Genomic DNA, 16,007 nt, shown 5'->3' on the forward strand with positions numbered 1-16,007 from the left:
GACGAAAGGGAACGCAGACTGCTTGCAACCATCCAGCCTTCCTTCCCACGTTTCAAGGAAGGTGGAGATCCCCCCGTTTTTGGGTTAATGTGGGAAGAAAGATCTCTGTTAAACCTAATTTTGGGGCACTAGTTGGCAAGAGCGTGGCTTACATCTTTCCCCCGATTCTCTAAGCATTAAGTGACAACATTAAAGCGATAACATCGCTACCTATTTCAATGTCTAGAGCTTTACTTAGCATGACTAAAGGCCATCAGGTTTCGAATTTATTCCAGCCCCCTCTCCTTCTGTTTGGCATTTACTGTCAGCAAAAAAATAATCGAGTGCACCTTTGGTCTAGGAAAAACAATCAGTACAAACTTTCCAAGGCACACCCTCCGCTGAGTACTGGCCCTTTCTCACACCAAGGCAGCAACCATCCCGACCAAGTGCCAAAAGGCACGTTATGTCCCTTTGTGCAGCTTTACCTCCACGCCCGGACCCCCCGGGCGTGGACGAGGTGCATTAAGGACCGACAAAGCAGCAGAGCCCGGTGCCTCTGCACAGCCCGGGGCCCCCGGGGGCAGAAGGGCTGGCCTGGGGGCAACCTTTAGCCCTCCGGCCTACCTGGGTACCGCCTGAACACAGAGGGCTCTGCCACAGAGCTGCTGGGGGGACGACACAGGGGGTTCCCTCTCTCCCCCGCCCAACGCCCGCCTCGTCCTGCGGCCTGCCAGGGCCGCGCTGCCTCTCCCTCCGGCTGCGCCTCCTGCTCCCGGCCCGGCCGCGGCCCCACGCGGTTCCCATAGCAACAGCGGCCCCGCCGGCGACAAGAGCAGGGGAAGGGCAGGGCCGCGCATGCGCCGAGCGCGGGACGTCACCGCCCGAGGGGCGGGGCTGGCGGCCTTCCCCTCAGCCCGGCCGCCAGGACAGTTGCCCTCAGCCGCCCCGGAGGCGCCACCAGGCCGCGGGGCCCGTAGCAAGCCCGGTCCCTCGGGGATCCGGCTGTGCCCGGGAGGGAAGCGGCTCCTCAGCCCGCCCCGGGGTGGGCAGGAGAGTGGCAGCTGCAGGAAAAGGCCTGTGCGCGGTGGAGGGGCGGCTCCTCATGCCCAACCCCCCCCCCCCCCCGCCCCCCGCCAAGCTCAAGCCCGGTGAGGGAGACGTGCCAGGGCGAGCAGTCGAGGAGAGCAGGAATGTACCGGCTCGGGGTGCCCTTTCCAGTAGCGCTGCTACAAACAGAAGCTCAAATGCCTCCATCTTGGTGGGATTCAGCTCACAGATTAAGGGCCACACAGTGCCTCGATGTGAGCAGTGCCTGAGCTCCCACCATGGACCAGGTAGATCTGGTCAATACAGGCAGCAGAGCCTGCAGAGGAGCTCAGCTCCCTCTGGAGTAACACACATGCTTGGTCAATCCACCCAGGTCTCTTAGGACATCCTAAATCAATGCTAGTGCCATCCTAGCTGCATTAGGATTTTCTCCTGGCCTCCAGCTGCCACTCTGGAGAGACATGGGCGTCCTCCTGCTTGTCTGCTGTCCGTGTGGATGTCAGATACGCTGTGGCATCTGAGATGCTGCCATCAGACGTGTATTTGGCCAGCTGAAATCCTCCATCCAGCTGCCAGCTGAATGCCAGTGTTGCTACCATGACTCATCCGGGGAGTTTGGCTTCTGGAGGTCCCTAGTCCAGCCCTGCTCAGAGAACAGCCCACTTTAAAGGGAGATTAGGTTGCTCTCTACCTTGTTCATTTGAGCATTGAGTATGTCTGTTTTTGGAGAATCCATAACCCCTCTGGGCCTCTGTTGCAGTGTTTGACCACTCTGTGAAAAACATTCCTCACATGCAATGAGGCTTTGCCTTGCTGCTCCTTGTTTGCTGTGTCCCGCTTCTTCCCTTCCAGCCTCCAAGAAGAGCTCACCTTCTCTGTAACCCTCTGTTAGCCAGTTGAAAACAGCAGCTACAACTCCCCTGAGCTGCTCGCTGTGCACCCTATGCCTGGGACCATTTCAGTGGCTCACAAACACCCGTAGTGGGTGGCCACCTGGGAAGGCATCTGAGATAGCAGATGTACCTCTTGCAACAGCATAGGGCTGGTTTTTTTGGAGGTGCTGAGCTACCTTCCAGTCCAAAGGCAATGGGAATGGCTTGATGCTCAGCCTCTTAAACCCGGAGCTAAACAATTTACACTTGGACCCGGGGAGAATGTCAGCCCAACACCATCTGCTTTCTAGGGCTCCAGCTCTGTGTATTGTCCACGGGAAGAAGAGGGGCTTTGCTCAAACCTGCCCAACATAGGCATTGCCAAAGCCTCTCAGTAGGGATGGATGGAGATCTGGATCACCCACCGCTGCCTCGAAGCTGAGTACAGGTGTGAATGTGTCCAAGCACGGCCACTCACCCAAGGACCAGTCCGAGAGGCGGTTCATGAACTTCAGGTCAGAAGGGAGGGTGAGGATGTAGAAGAAGTGGAAGAAGATGTCCACAGCAATGATGGCCCCTACGTGGAGGAGGGCATGGACCCGGATATGCCTCATCTCGTCGTCTTTGCGTCTTAGCTCTTGGGTGCTCACCTGCCGGGATGGCAAACCAGGAAAGGGCTGAGCTAAGAGACAGGATGGACAGTGTGTTCCTCCATCCAGAGGAGCAGTCAAGGTCCAAATGGGGACCGAACACTCTCCTTTAGAAATCACACCATGGACTATGTGGCCCGAATCTCCATTGATTAAGGAAGACCCAAGGGACTAGCTCAGGTGAACCCATCCACAAGGAGCAGGACATGTCCCACCCACAGCATCCCTCCAACACCCCCACCTCAGTGCTGAGCACGGCAGCAACGCGCCTCCTGGAGCACCCTCCTAGCAAAGGCTGTTCCCATCACTGGCGTTTCCAGCAGAGCAGGCACATGGTGTGACACAGCAGTGACAGGTCTGGCTGTACCTAAGGGACCCTAGGTGGGGTGAAGACCGTACTGACCGAGGAGCTGGGGTTTATGCTCTTTCTGCAGGGACATGCTTAGAAAATCAACTTTGCTTAAGGGCGGCCCCTTGCACAAGTCACCCAGAGGGAGCAAATGCTCGTACTCATCACATCTACAGGGCGCCACAGCCTGTAGGGAAGGGCATCCACATGCCCAGGAGAGGCTGGGAGCAGTGCTGGAATCCCACCTGACAGCTCTGCCAGGGCTGGATGTGTATCTTTGGCCAGGGTCACTTGGGAGGAGGAGGAGGAGGAGGAGAACTGGTGGTCTCTGGAGCTTCTGCTGCAGAGGCCTGCTGTAAATGAGAGGGAGAGCTGCTGGAGGAGCCATCCTGAATCGGTTGGGACCTGATCAATGGGGATTTTGTCTCTGCTGTGTCTTGTACAAACAGGGGCCGGGCTTTGCCTCCAGGAGTTGTCATGTCTCTGGCCGTTGTAATATAAAAAATCATCAGAGCGAGCTTTCAGGATTACACCGGGCAGACTGATGTCCTCACTTCCCCACATCGCTGTAAAAATTGCTGCTCTATTCAAAATCCTCTTATGTTTATTACTTTCCCTTTATTCCCTGCAAGAGGTGGGAGCTCTCCCGACATAATCCGCAGGCTGCCGCACCAGCCCCATCGTCAAATCCAGATGATTCCTGAGAATTAAAGCCTTTGCCAGATTTTTTTTTCTGTGTGTGTGTGTCTGTTATATGCCAAGTGCTTTAAGGACACAAAGAGGCTGCTGGACTCTAAGCTGGAGGAGAAGCTGAGGGAGGACAGACTCTGGCATGGAGATGTGTGGGAGGACACGGAGCCCCCCTTTCATAGAATCATGGATCATTTAGGTTAGAAAAGATATTTAAGATCATCGAGTCCAACTGTTAACCTAGTACTGCTGAGTCGACCACTAAACCATGTCCCTAAGTGAAATACCTCCAGGGATGGTGACTCAACCACTGCTCTGGGCAGTGACAACCTTTTCTGTGAAGAAATTTTTCCTAATGTCCAATCTAAACCTCCCCTGGTGCCACCTGAGGCTGTTTCCTCTTGTCCTCATGTCTGCGTGTGGTGGCAGCACTCTGCCACCATCCCCGTGGGATCAGGGAGGTGTCCCCCACACTTGCAGCCCTACAGAAGTGAAATTATTCCCTTGATCCTAGTAAGGAAGATGCTTTTCAGCTCAAATGGGGCTGAGCAAGCCCTGGTACAGATGAGTTCCCATCACACAAGGTCTCCACCAGGATGCAGCACCAGTAGGAGCCAAAAAGACACAGATCTGCCCCCTAACTGGGTCAGACTCCATCTACCTGCCCCTGTAATTGCTGTTGGGCAATTAGGAATTCACCCCTAAAATTAGCTGCGGCTCCAGCAGTGCAGGGGGGCATCTAACCAGGAGATGGCAGTGGTGGCCAGGCCAAGACAGGACCCTTAGCTGGGGCATGGCAAAGGGGTTGTGGAGTTAATCCTTGTCCCTTTGGGGTGAGCGTTTTAAGCAGCAGAGGCGGGAATTGCTCATTAAGTGGCTAGAGACATCCAGGTTTGGGGCTGTGCAAAGGAGCCCAAAATAAAACCCCCTCCAGATCAAGCCATGTAGAAGCGGTGGGAGTTCAGGTCTTGGGGACAGGAGGAGTTCAGGTCTTGGGGACAGGAGGAGTTTAATGCCCTGATTTACAGATAACTGGCTGCAGCGTTAGGAGAAGCCAGGGCTGCACATTTCATAGGAACGACTGATGGAAACTGGGGAAGGAAGAGGAATATGGGATGAGGACAGCACCCCAGCGCACTGTAAACCCTCCAGAGGGGCTTGGACAGTGGGACTGCTGGAGCCACGCTCAGCTGGACTTCAGCCTGACAGATAAGACATGACTGGAGAGATGAAGCCTTAGGATGAAGCGTTTCTTCCAGCAGGTTGGGGAGAAAAGCCCATCAGTGGCCTGGCCATCCCTAGCACTCGTCTGCTGAGAATGGGCTGCCAGTAGACTCAGTGCACCACCAGCATCCCTTGTGGGGGACACCAGCGCTGACCTTATGATCTCTAGGGTCAAATGGGTCACCAGGGTATTTCATGAAGAGCAGAGGAAGCCCCTGGTTGCTGAAAGACAGCCTGGCACCCAATCTTACTTATTTCTAGAGAAATAACTTCAGATGAAGACACACAGACCATGCCTGGAAATTCATGCTTGTTGGGTGAACCAGCAGGATGGAAATGTGAGGCTGACCTTGCTGTCACACCCACCAGCATGCAGAGGTCCCACAGATGGGCACCACACGTCTGGCTCTCACCGTGGCCTCCCGGTACCGCGCAGTGGGGCAGCATGGAGCTGCTGGGGTGACAGCGCATGGAAACTGAGGCACCGAGCAGTGCAGGTGCCCAGCGAGCAAGGACATGAGCTGAACCCTCCCCTCCTCATCCCAGTGTGATGCTTTCACCACAGCAACGTCTTCCCCTCTGAACAGATCAGCGGCCCAAAACCCAAAAAAGAAGGTTGATGCCCCTCCACACAAAAATCACAGCATCATGGCACAGACTAGGTGACCACAAGAAGCTCTACAACCATTTGCACCTTCACTGTGGCAAAAGATGGGGTTTTGCAGGCATTAAACCCAAGCAAATACATGCAGGGAGAGGTCCTCATCCAGCCCTGCCTCAGGAGCACTCACCTGGGCATGGAACTGGTCAAACGTCATGACGGGCCCGAAGAAGAAGAATGGGAGGTAGAAGTTGTACTTGAGGAGGTCGAAGATGGAGTAGATGCCCTCTTTCCTCTCAGAGCTCTCAAGTGCAAAGCTCATGCAGCGCATGATGGTGAAGCCGCTTCCTCCGTAGAAGAGGACATCTTGAAGATCAAAAGCTCCAGTTACAAATCCGCTCTGGATGAGAAACAAATAGTTACCACCAGGAACGCGGTGTCGCTTCTGTGCTCCCTTGCTTTGTGGAGGACATCACTCCTGGGGCAGCTGGCAAAGCCTCTAATTACCCTCTGACACCAAGTGTCCCTGGAGCTCATAAGCCTTGCTGTTGGAAAAAGAAAAAAACTGGGGCTCGATTTCCCAGCTGGCTCCTGCATCCCGGAGGAGATGGGAAGTGGTGGATCCTCTTGGCCACGTCTTCACCAAGCAGCTGTGGGCCACGTAGGCTTTGGTCTGGGGTGGGAATGTCCCCCTCCCCAGGGAGTGAAGAAAAGCCAGCAGAAGCCTGATGGAGAGGGGAGGGGAACGCATATCAGGAGGTAAGCAGCAGGCAGGGAGAGGCAGCACTGTCCTTCAGAGGGACTGAGTAGCTTTATAAGGTCCTTCCTGGGCTTCTCTCCACCCACCAGTGAAAGTCTTAACTGGGCAGAGAGCTAAGAGATAGGTATGGGCATCACTGAACCCATCCCAGCACCATGTTACGGATGGGGAAGCTGAGGCACGGGACAGGAACACACCTTGCCTGTCTGACAAGCTGTTGCCTAAGCAACAAGGAGGATTCAGGTGTCCTGAGCTTTGGCCCAGCATGAAGCCACCAAAACATGACATAGTCCCCGTGTGATTATTCCCAAGCAGCACAAAGTCCCCTCCTTCTCAAACCCTGTGGGAGATCTGAAGTAGCCAGAAGAAGTGCCTGGGGTTTGCGGGTGCCACAGGAACCCTCCTTGGAGATAAACCCAAGGAGATGGACACAAGTGGGCTGGAAATGAGGCAGAGATGGCCCGAGACAGCCCCTACCTGCCACGAGCTGAATGGCTCCACCTTGAAGGAGGCGAGACAGCAGAGCCCGGCCACGTAGCAGAGCCACTTCTGCTTGGCCAGCGCGACGGAGTAGAGGACAAGGCAGTGGGAGAGGATGATCATCAGGTAGACGAGCCCCATGCTGCCCAGCACGGCCGAGACCCCGTAGAGCATGTACACCACAGCCCGGTGCTGTGAGGAGAGAGCGGTCCCGACCCGTGGTCAGCGTGGTGAAAACCCCGACCCTGCTCCCGCCCATCCCAGAACATCCTTCAACCCCCCCTCCGCAGGTCCCAGGTCACCCTTGGTGCTTTCAGATCCATCCCACCACATCCCCGGCTCACCTGCGTCACCGTCATGGAGCAGATCTTGCCGAAGAGGACGTGTCCCGAGAGGGCGAAGATGATGACGTTCCTGAACGAGGTGAACCACATCACCCACTCGAAATCGGCCACGTCCTGCGGGAGCAGCACCGGGTGCCTTACTGCCCCCAGCCCTCGCACCCCTGCCCCAACACCCGTCTGGAGGGGAAACCAGACCATTTCCAAAGCCTTTTCTTCCCGTTTTCCACCCAAGGGCTCCCGAGCACCCCAGCTTGGTCATAAAACCCCAGGAGAGATGCGCAGAGGTTGCTCGTCTCGGTGCGCACAAAGCAGAGCATCCACGGTGCTGCTCAGGATATTCTCCTGACTGGTTCTTTAGGGAGAAAAATAGGAGTCACGTGGACTTTGCAAAAAATATGTCAGCAGCAGAAAAACCAGCTCTGCTTCTCCAGCGGTCAGCACCGACCGTGTCACCGGTAACTAGAAAAGACCGAGTCCTTCCTCGGCTTACCATCTTCCTGCCGAAGTAGTGCCAGCCCGGCTTTATGCCGTCCCGAAAAGCTTTTCTGTTCATGCTGTCTGCAAAAGAACCAGAGTTATGGGGAAAGAAACAGCTCTGGGAAACGGGGCCTGGGTTTTGGCAAAGCAGGGAGCCTTCCTCAGCGCGATGATGAGCCGTCAGGGCTCAAACAACCCATCCCCAAAGCGCCTAATTCCCGTAGATAACCACAGGAGTCAGGAACCTCGATTTCTGCAAGAATTTCCAGCAAAGCCTTTTCGCAGTGCCCATCCCAGGGACCCTCAGCTGATCCCATGAAATTTTCTGGGTTTTTTGGGCTTCCAGATGAAGCATTGGGGAAGCAGCCCTGTGTAGGCAGGGTGGTTGCCTGGAGAGCTGTGACGTGCCACAGCCTCTTGCCCTGAGCCACAGAAATGGGGACAAGGGGGCAACCGGGCAAAAAGGCCAAAAACTCTCTTGGAGCCTTGCAAAGGATTCCCAAGTCGTTCTCTGCCAAAATTAAATCCGGGGATCTGCTGTTGGTATCGACAGCTGTAAAAGCAGCCGCCTGACATCCATCCTCCCTCCCAGGGCCCCCTCCAGGGGGGGGATGAGGTGGGGAGCGTTACCTCTGGAAGCTTCAAAGATCCCGCTGCCGCTGTACACCACAGCGCACGTCACGGTGAGAGCATAAAACCCCAGTTCGTAGCTGGGGAGCATCGTTTTAACCCCCATGGTGGCAGGTCAGCGCCCCAGCTGGTGCAGGGGATCCAGACCTGGGAAAGAGAAGGAGGAGAGGAAAGTAAACCAGGGGTGGGAGCTCACCTGCCCCTCCAACACCCTAAATTGCTGCTGGTCCTCAGCAGCTCTGCTTTGTGGGCTTCCTTGAAGGCCGGGAGCTGAAGAGATGGAGAAGACGGTAACACCTGGGACACAACTCAGGTGTGAGGAAAGAGGTTGCTGCTGAACCCTGCTGCAAAACCCACCCAGGAGCCAGGATCTGGGGGCAGCTCAAGCAGGAGATCCTGATAAAAAGGCTCTTCCCAGCAAGTTGCATCCGTCCCAATGTTCAGAGATGCTCCGGGATGCCAGCTCCCCAGGATGGGGTTCCTCCAGCGTGCCTCTGATGTCCCCTCTTAATTGGATCCTTGGAAGGGCTCCGGGATAGAGCACAAAGATGCCCGTGCTGGAGGGGATGGGATGGGATGGGATGCCCCTATTCCCCTGCCGTGGGCTGCTGCTCGCCTTCTCCTGGGATTTTGCCCAACCTTGAGCTCTTGAGGGGGCTCCTAAAGCACCGTGGTCCCAAAGTGCTCCCACCCCCGAGCCTTAGGGCGGGCGAGCCCCCCCCCGCCCGGCATCAGCGGAGCTCGGAGGATGCCGACGCTCAGCCCCGCAATTAGCCCTGGGCTAATGACTCCCGTTAAGGCTAATTAACGCCGGCGCGACGTGCCTTTCAGCCCGCCCCGAGCTCTGCAGCCTGTCCGGCAGCTGCTAAAAACGCAATTCGGGGTTGGAGCAGGGTGTGGGGGGGGGGGCGGGGGCGGGGGCAGAGCATCCTCCTCCGGCACCGCCACCCACTCGTGAGCATCCCCCGCGGGTGGGAGGGGGGACCCTGCGAGCGGCGCGGGGCGCTTCGAAGGGATTAAAGAGCGAAACTCTTGCTTTTAGGCAGCAGAAAAAGGCGAGCCGGTCACCCTCTGCTTTCCCATCCGCATCGCAAAGCTTTTATTTTTTTTTTTTTTTTTCTGATTTAAATTATTTTTTAATATTTTTTTTTTTTGTTGTTGAGATTTTTAAAGGGGGGCGGGTGTCGCTGGTAGGGATGCGGGGTGACCCCATTTTATCCCTAGCACTAGGAAAAAAAAAAAAAAACGCTTTTCCCGGTGGGAAGGGCCAGCCCTGGGCTGGACTCAGCCCCCGGGAGGTGGGGGGGGTGGGGGTCGCCCTGCGGCCGCTTCCCCCCCCCCCCCCCCCCCCCCCTCCGTGCGGGGCCGCTGCGGGCGGGCGCGCTGCCACCTCCCTGCGGTCCCCCTGCGGCGGGAGGGCACCCACGGAGGTGGCTTTCAAGAGGTGTTTCTTTTTGTTCTCCCTCCTTTCCACGCTTTTCAAGGCTTTTTTTTTTTTTCCCTTTTTTTTTTGTGGGGAGGGGGCATCCCGCAAATGGGGCGTGTGGGGGGGGGGATGTTTAACGGTCCCCGGTCGCCTGCGGTGGGCGAGAGGTGCTGGCAGGGGGGACCCTTCGGACAATTTTAACTCCTGATCGCTCCGGGGTTGCAGTGTCAGGTGCAGGGGAGGGGTTCTCCAGCGCAGCCCCCCCCCAAAAAGCTCTGAGCAGCCGCGGGGCAGCACCATCCTCATCGTCACCCCCCCTCCCCTGTCCCCTCCACCGCCCCCGGCCAGGCGCTGGGAGCGGGCAGAGGTGACCAAAACCCCCTGGAACTGCGGGAACAGCGTGTCCCCAACCCCAGTGTGACCCCCCCACCCCCCCCCCCCCCCCCCAGCTACTGACCTTGAGCCCCGGGGCCGCGGGTGGAGGTGGGCGAGGGTGCGGGGATCCAGCGTCCGGCACCGCGATGGGGGGGCTGGGGGCGGGGGGGGGGAGCGGCGGGGACCGATGGAGGATTTGGGGGGGGCTGTTTGTCCTACAGCATCCCTCAGCCTGGCTTGGGGGGGGCGGGGTGGGGTGGGGGGGGGGAAGGCTGAAGGAGGGGTGCCGTCCCCCTCGCTTTGCCCCTGGAGGAAGTTTGGCCGGGAGTGGAGCGGAGCAGGCGGGAGGTATTTTTATTTTAGAGCAGCACTGCAGAGGGGGGCTGGTTCAGGAGCTGTCTGTCACGGCAGCTGCTTGGAGAAGACCTGTGCTGGCTGCCAAAGCTCACCCCGGGCCAGGGAGCACGGCCCAGGGCTGGCCACAGGAGCCCCGGGCCACGGTAGCCCCTCCACGAAGGGACAAGCTCCCTCCCAAGGGGTGTCTCTCGGTGTCACCACTTTGAGCCTGGCAAAGGAGCAGGTAGCCCCCCCGTCGCTGTGAGCAAGAGGGGAGGCAGCTATCACCTCGTGGGGCTGGGGAAACTGAGGCACGAAGCCAGGAGGTGCAATTCCTCCCCTGGTTCGGGCAGTGTTTAAATCGGCGCGGGGCTGGGAGGTCGCAACATCTCTGCAAACCATCTCGGGGGTTGTCTTGCATCCACAACCAAACCAGGGGTTAGGAAGGGGCTGGGATGGGTTGTGGCCTCTGTTATTTCAGGATGGACAAACGCAAGTTGGCCAAGAACGAGTCAACCCAGCGTCAGGTCCGTCCCCGTGTCCTGCATGAAGCTCTTTCTACCAAACCCCTACGAGATTTGGGGCGAGCTCACGCTGGGGCTGATGTCCCTGAGTATCTCCTGGGCTGTCTGTGGGGTTGGGGGAGAGAAACAAGGCAGATGACCCTGGATTTTAGAAACATTTCCATGGGTTCTCTGCTTTGGGGTGAGAGAAGTCGCGTTTTGGGGCTCCAGGGGGAGGATCTCCAGAATGGGAGCCCCTTGGGCCAGCCCAGCTTTGCTGGCGCATTGCCCACCAACGAAAAGGCTACCAGCGTTTTTCACTCGATGTGCAGAGAGAGAAGCTCTCCGTAGAAAGCCTCGGCGATGGCTGTACGGCCACCACCTTCAGCACCTAACGAGCCACTTTAATTTGCAGCAGCTGGGGCAGGATTTGGCTGCCTGCCCCTCGGATGCCCCGGAGCTCCAGCCTTCCTCCTCCTGCCGCAGCTCCGTCCCTACCCAGGGACTTTGGCTCTTCAGACCTCGGCCTAATTGACTGTGTGCTTCGAGGCGGAGTAATTAAGAGGTTGGTGCAGATAAGCGCAGCGAGACACGACTGTGCCCTTGTGGAGGGCAGGGGATTATGGCCACCGGCCAAGGAGCCTCGGCAGGAGGGAAAATCGTGTCCGTCCCCCCCACCAGCGGGTGCAGACGGACGGACGTCAGCTCGCCGCGATGGAAGGCAACGAGCAAAGGGGCACCGAGGGACCGACAGGTCCCCGTCACCTTCCCTGCCTCCCAAACCCACTCACCCCCCACGCAGAAACCAAAACCAGCCCCGAAATCCTTCTCGCCGAGTGCTGGAAGCACAATGGGCCCCGTTGTGTAGCCACGGGGCTGGAGGCGGTGGGGATCTCGTTTTTGGGGACACGCGGGACGCCAAGGGGGGCTCCAGGGAGCGGGTCCTGCAGGGCAGGAGGATCACGGCCCCATCGTGCTGCTCCTGCTGGGCACTGGTATCCAGAGAGTTATGGGCTGATGCTGAATTTTTCTTTTCCATTTTTCCTTTTAATCCTGAGTAATTTGTTATCTTGCTGGATTGAAAGTGCAACGTAGGTGGAGGGCTGGGCGGCGGTTTTTCATGAGGCTCTGGGAACTGCGGTGATAAAAATCATTTAGCTTTAATTTATAGATATTATAAAAATAAATTAGAATAACCCCCCCCCCCCCCGCTCTTCATTTCTAATATAAGAAGATTTATTTTTAATGTGACCAGCGCGCCTTCCGCTGCACAGGGGACGCCTCCGTGTTTTATTGCCCCCGTGCCGCTGCTTTACGACGAAGGGCTGTTTATGGCTGCGAGCTGGTTTTAAAGGTAGTTGTTGTTTTTTTTTTTTTCCCCAAACCTTTGGTGGGTTGCTGGAAGTTGTGGCAGAGGAGCTGAGGCCAGGCCCCTCTTTGGTGTCTGAGAAAGGGAGCAGGGAAGGTGGCGGGGTTCGAGGAAAGGCGCTTGGCTCCGTCCCAGCAAGGCACGGCACGCCTTGGCGATGGGGACGCCAAAGGAGCCTCCTGCTGGCTGCTTGCTCCTGCCCTGGGCTGCTGGAGCTGGGAGGAACTGGAAGGCGAGAGGGTTATAATAACCCACACGGGGTGTTTTGTGCTGCCTTAGGTTGCCCCATCGGGTTCCCCATGTTGGGAACACGCCAACCCCACCAGGACCTCGGCAGGCCCCTCCCTGCTAGCAGGGCAGCTCAGGAGAGGTGGATGTGTGCCCCATCCATCCATCCATCCATCCATGATCACCCCCAGAAGGGCTCTGCCTGTCCCCCATGGCACACGCCAACCCCATCAAACATCCCAGGACCTCCTTCCACCACCCTGGAGGAAAAAAAAAAACCCTCTGAAGAAGGCTCCCACCACCTGGCGGGGACAACCCAGCTGCCAACTGCCTTCAGCTCCTCTCCTCGCGATCCCCTCCCGCTCTCGAAAGCAAAAATGCCCCAATTAGGTCAGCGCCGCCGCGGGAGGACCCCGCTCCTCCTCTCGCCGTGCCCCGCAGAGAACTATTCTGGCTCATGAGCTGCTCCAAAGCCCAGGACGTCACCCCCTGCCCGCGGATGGGTTTCGGAGCTGTAAGGGGAGACGCGTGGGGATCGAGGTGGCATTTGTCGAGCGAGGCCGCCCTGTCCCGCGGGGGCTCGGAGGGGAGAGGATGAAGGGAGAAACCCAACACTCCTCTGGGCTCAGTCGTGGCTTAATTTAGAGCACGGGGGGGGGGGGAAGCGCTCTCGCTGGGGTGTTTTTCCATTTAAAGCCGAACCTCGTCGCTTTTGTCAAGCACGGGGCGAGGGCCCTGCGGCTTGCAGGGCAGAAGCAGCTGCTGGGCTGCGGCTGCCGGAGGGGTTGGCAAAGCAATTTCCAAGCGAGTTGCCCTTTGCCACCAGCTTTTCCCCCCGTTTCGGCCTGCAATCTGTCTCCTCCTCGCACCTCCGTCGCGCTTTGGAGCCTCGGGGAGGGCGCGAGCCACCTGCAGCCCCAATCTACTGATACGGGAAAGCAGAAAATATCTGAAAATAGTCTTTTTGAAATACGTGATACGCTTTAGTCTCTGCAATGTTAGCTCGCTAGCCTTGTCTTTGGTAAACAAGAGTGTAACCCCCTGCCCCTTGGCAGGGCTTCAGTAGGGTCTTGATCCCTCCAAGGCCTGCTTCATTGTGCTCCAGTAGGGTCTTGATCCCTCCAAGGCCGGCTTCAGTGTTTTAGGTGAGATGGGGACGGGGGAGGAATTGTCTTTGTGCCACAGACCGTGACCACGGAGGGGGATGTCGCCTTGAGCTGTGGTCGCGGGGGGAGACCCTGCCCAGCTGCCCCTGAACCGCCCACTCTGGAGGATGGGTTCAATGGGACAATCGTGATGAAGACCATCGAGGAACTCTTACTCCCTCCCCAAGACCACCAAAAGACCCCCGAAGGGGAAGACTGCGCCTGCGCGAGGGGGAAGAGATCTAATTGACATCCGAAGCGGGACAGAGTGATAAATATGGAAATACGTCAGTTTTGTTGCTTTAAATAGGAGGCAACGCCCGCGGCTCGGGGTGCAGCATCCTTAGGGCACCGGACCCTCGCTGCACCCAGCGCTGCAGGGCTGTAATAACCAGACCTGCTCCACAATCCACTGGGATGGCGGAATTCTTGCGCAGATCACTACGGCTCCAAACGGGAGCCGTTACGGTGGGATGGGCTGTGACCTGCTGGCTGGTCCTGGGCCACTCGGCCGAGCGGAGCCCAGGGCAGGGAGAGCTCGCCCGTGGCGGCACCGTCTATATTTAACCGCACTAATGCAACTTAATTCACGGCCCGGCCCGCCTGGAAAGCCGCGCTCCTGCCGCGCCGGCTCTTCGCAAGGAAAACGATGACGATTCATCAAAGGTCGTTTATTCCCCGCGGGTCAGCTGTAGTTTTTAAAAATGGGATGCATCCGTCAGGCACTTTATGGCTGCTTTGTGGAAGGGCTCTGCCCAGCTCCAGGGCAGGAGACAACCTTTGGCTCAGCCCAAGTGTTGGGAGGACTCATATTCGGACCGTACATTAGCTAAAACCCGTCCAATTCCACACAAGGAGTGTCCGTAGCCTCAAATACTTGCAGCAAAATTCACCTGATGCTGTTCCTCACAGCTTAACTGCAGCCACCAGGCTGTGCCAGCGGTGCCGAGCGTTGTCACCACTAACCTGTCGCCACCAGTAGCTGCAATGAGAGGCTGGAAAAACTCAGAGCTTATCAAAACGTGGCCTGGGATGTGACTTTACAGCGGATGAAGGCTGTCCCAGTGAGGAAGCGCTGGGGGCTCACGCCGCTTTTATCTAGCAGAGGAAGGCGTAACGATGACTGGCTGCAAACTGCAGCCAGAGAAATTCAAGTGAGAAAGCAAAGCACGGGATTTTTTTTTCCACAAGGACAACCTTCCAAGGAAAACAGGGGGTTGTGGAGGTTTCAGACCAAGCCCAGTTACATCCCTGAAAGAAATGGTGTAGCTCAAACAGCACAAGCGTGCTGGAGAGATTCAGCTGGCTGAGGACCAGTGGTATGCGTTTGTGCAGGCAGGGAGAAAAGTATTTTCACTGATTTTCTTCTCTGAGTGATGGGCTGGGGGACGTGGGGCTGCTGCAGCCAGCTGAACTGGGGCTGCCGCTTCCAAAATCTGTCAGGGTTTCTTAACATTCAGCAACCAAACGACACGCGCTGCAAGAAAATCGGTCTCATACCTCGGAAACGGGGAAGCAGTTGCTGCAAGAGTCAGCATTCGAATTCAGCATGTGGAGGAGGGTCACTCTGTGGAAGCGCAGAGGGAATTTATTTCAAAACTAAGGTGAAAACTGAGAAGACCTGGACAATCTGGGCCGTGTTCAGACCCCTCCACTGCTCTGTGACGGGAGAGAGGTTGCACATTCCCATGAGAAGCAGTTACTTACAGGCACGGGCTCTCCAAATGAACTGTTTTACAGTGCCTTTAGTTCCTTCTTTGTCCAGGCGTGTGGTGGTGCTGTGTGTTTGTGCAGAAAAAAAAAATAGAGAAAACGCTTCGGTGCGACCCCAGACAAGCGTATGTTTAAAGAAATGAGTGTTGCAGCACTTGAGAAGAGGTTTGCACCGTGTGCTAGCGAGCCATATGCTAACACCTAGCACTCCCAGGTCCTTATCTGCCTTTCCTGCCTTGATTCACAGCCACCCCAGGAAGAATTTTGCTGGGGAGTGGCAGGAACTTCACTGCTTCGTCACAGAACAGGAGGCAAACGCTGGGCATGCATTAGAAAGGACAGAGAGGCAGATTGCCTCTCCTGCACTCCTGTGAAAACATTATTGATTCACACCGCTGCGCAGGCGAAACCAGAATCTCCAGCTCCAAGCTACCAGCCTGAATTTAGCAGGCACGGCATAGCAAAAGCTCCCCACCTCTGCCACAGCTCAGGCAGCTTTTCGACTCGCGAATGCAGGTCCTTCAAATACCTGATTTCTTTGGTCTGCTCGCCCTAGCCCACGCTACGTGATCATCGGGACGGAGCTGAACAGAGACGAGCCGCAGCTCACCTGAGTGAGACTCTGTCGGTCTCTCGCTCGAGGATTTACGATTCCTCGAGGTCACCGGGAGGACTGCAGGTTCAAGATGCCTTTTCCTGGGATGCTACCGGCAGGGTGAGCAGGAGGAATAGGGCAATGGACCCTTTTGGTCCCGGGAGAAACACCTGGTGGCTTTGCTGAGCTCCAGGCCAGCGCTGGGGGAGCA

General features: G+C 57.1%; 1 protein-coding gene across 1 annotated transcript; it reads right to left on the reverse strand.

Annotated features, from left to right (window-relative positions):
• Positions 1 to 918: 918 nt before the first annotated feature.
• Positions 919 to 8,212, reverse strand: LOC147415380 (protein-cysteine N-palmitoyltransferase HHAT-like protein). Its single transcript, XM_086467338.1, has 7 exons — positions 8,107 to 8,212; positions 7,490 to 7,557; positions 7,000 to 7,113; positions 6,653 to 6,847; positions 5,606 to 5,815; positions 2,380 to 2,551; positions 919 to 1,043 (listed from the first exon to the last, which is right to left on the reverse strand). The coding sequence occupies exons 1-7, from the start codon at positions 8,210 to 8,212 to the stop codon at positions 919 to 921; spliced, it is 990 nt and encodes a 329-aa protein (XP_086323464.1).
• Positions 8,213 to 16,007: the final 7,795 nt, after the last annotated feature.

Source organism: Leptosomus discolor, chromosome 6 (genome assembly GCF_034619465.1).
Source record: "Leptosomus discolor isolate bLepDis1 chromosome 6, bLepDis1.hap2, whole genome shotgun sequence".
Classification (NCBI taxonomy): Eukaryota; Metazoa; Chordata; class Aves; order Leptosomiformes; family Leptosomidae; genus Leptosomus; species Leptosomus discolor.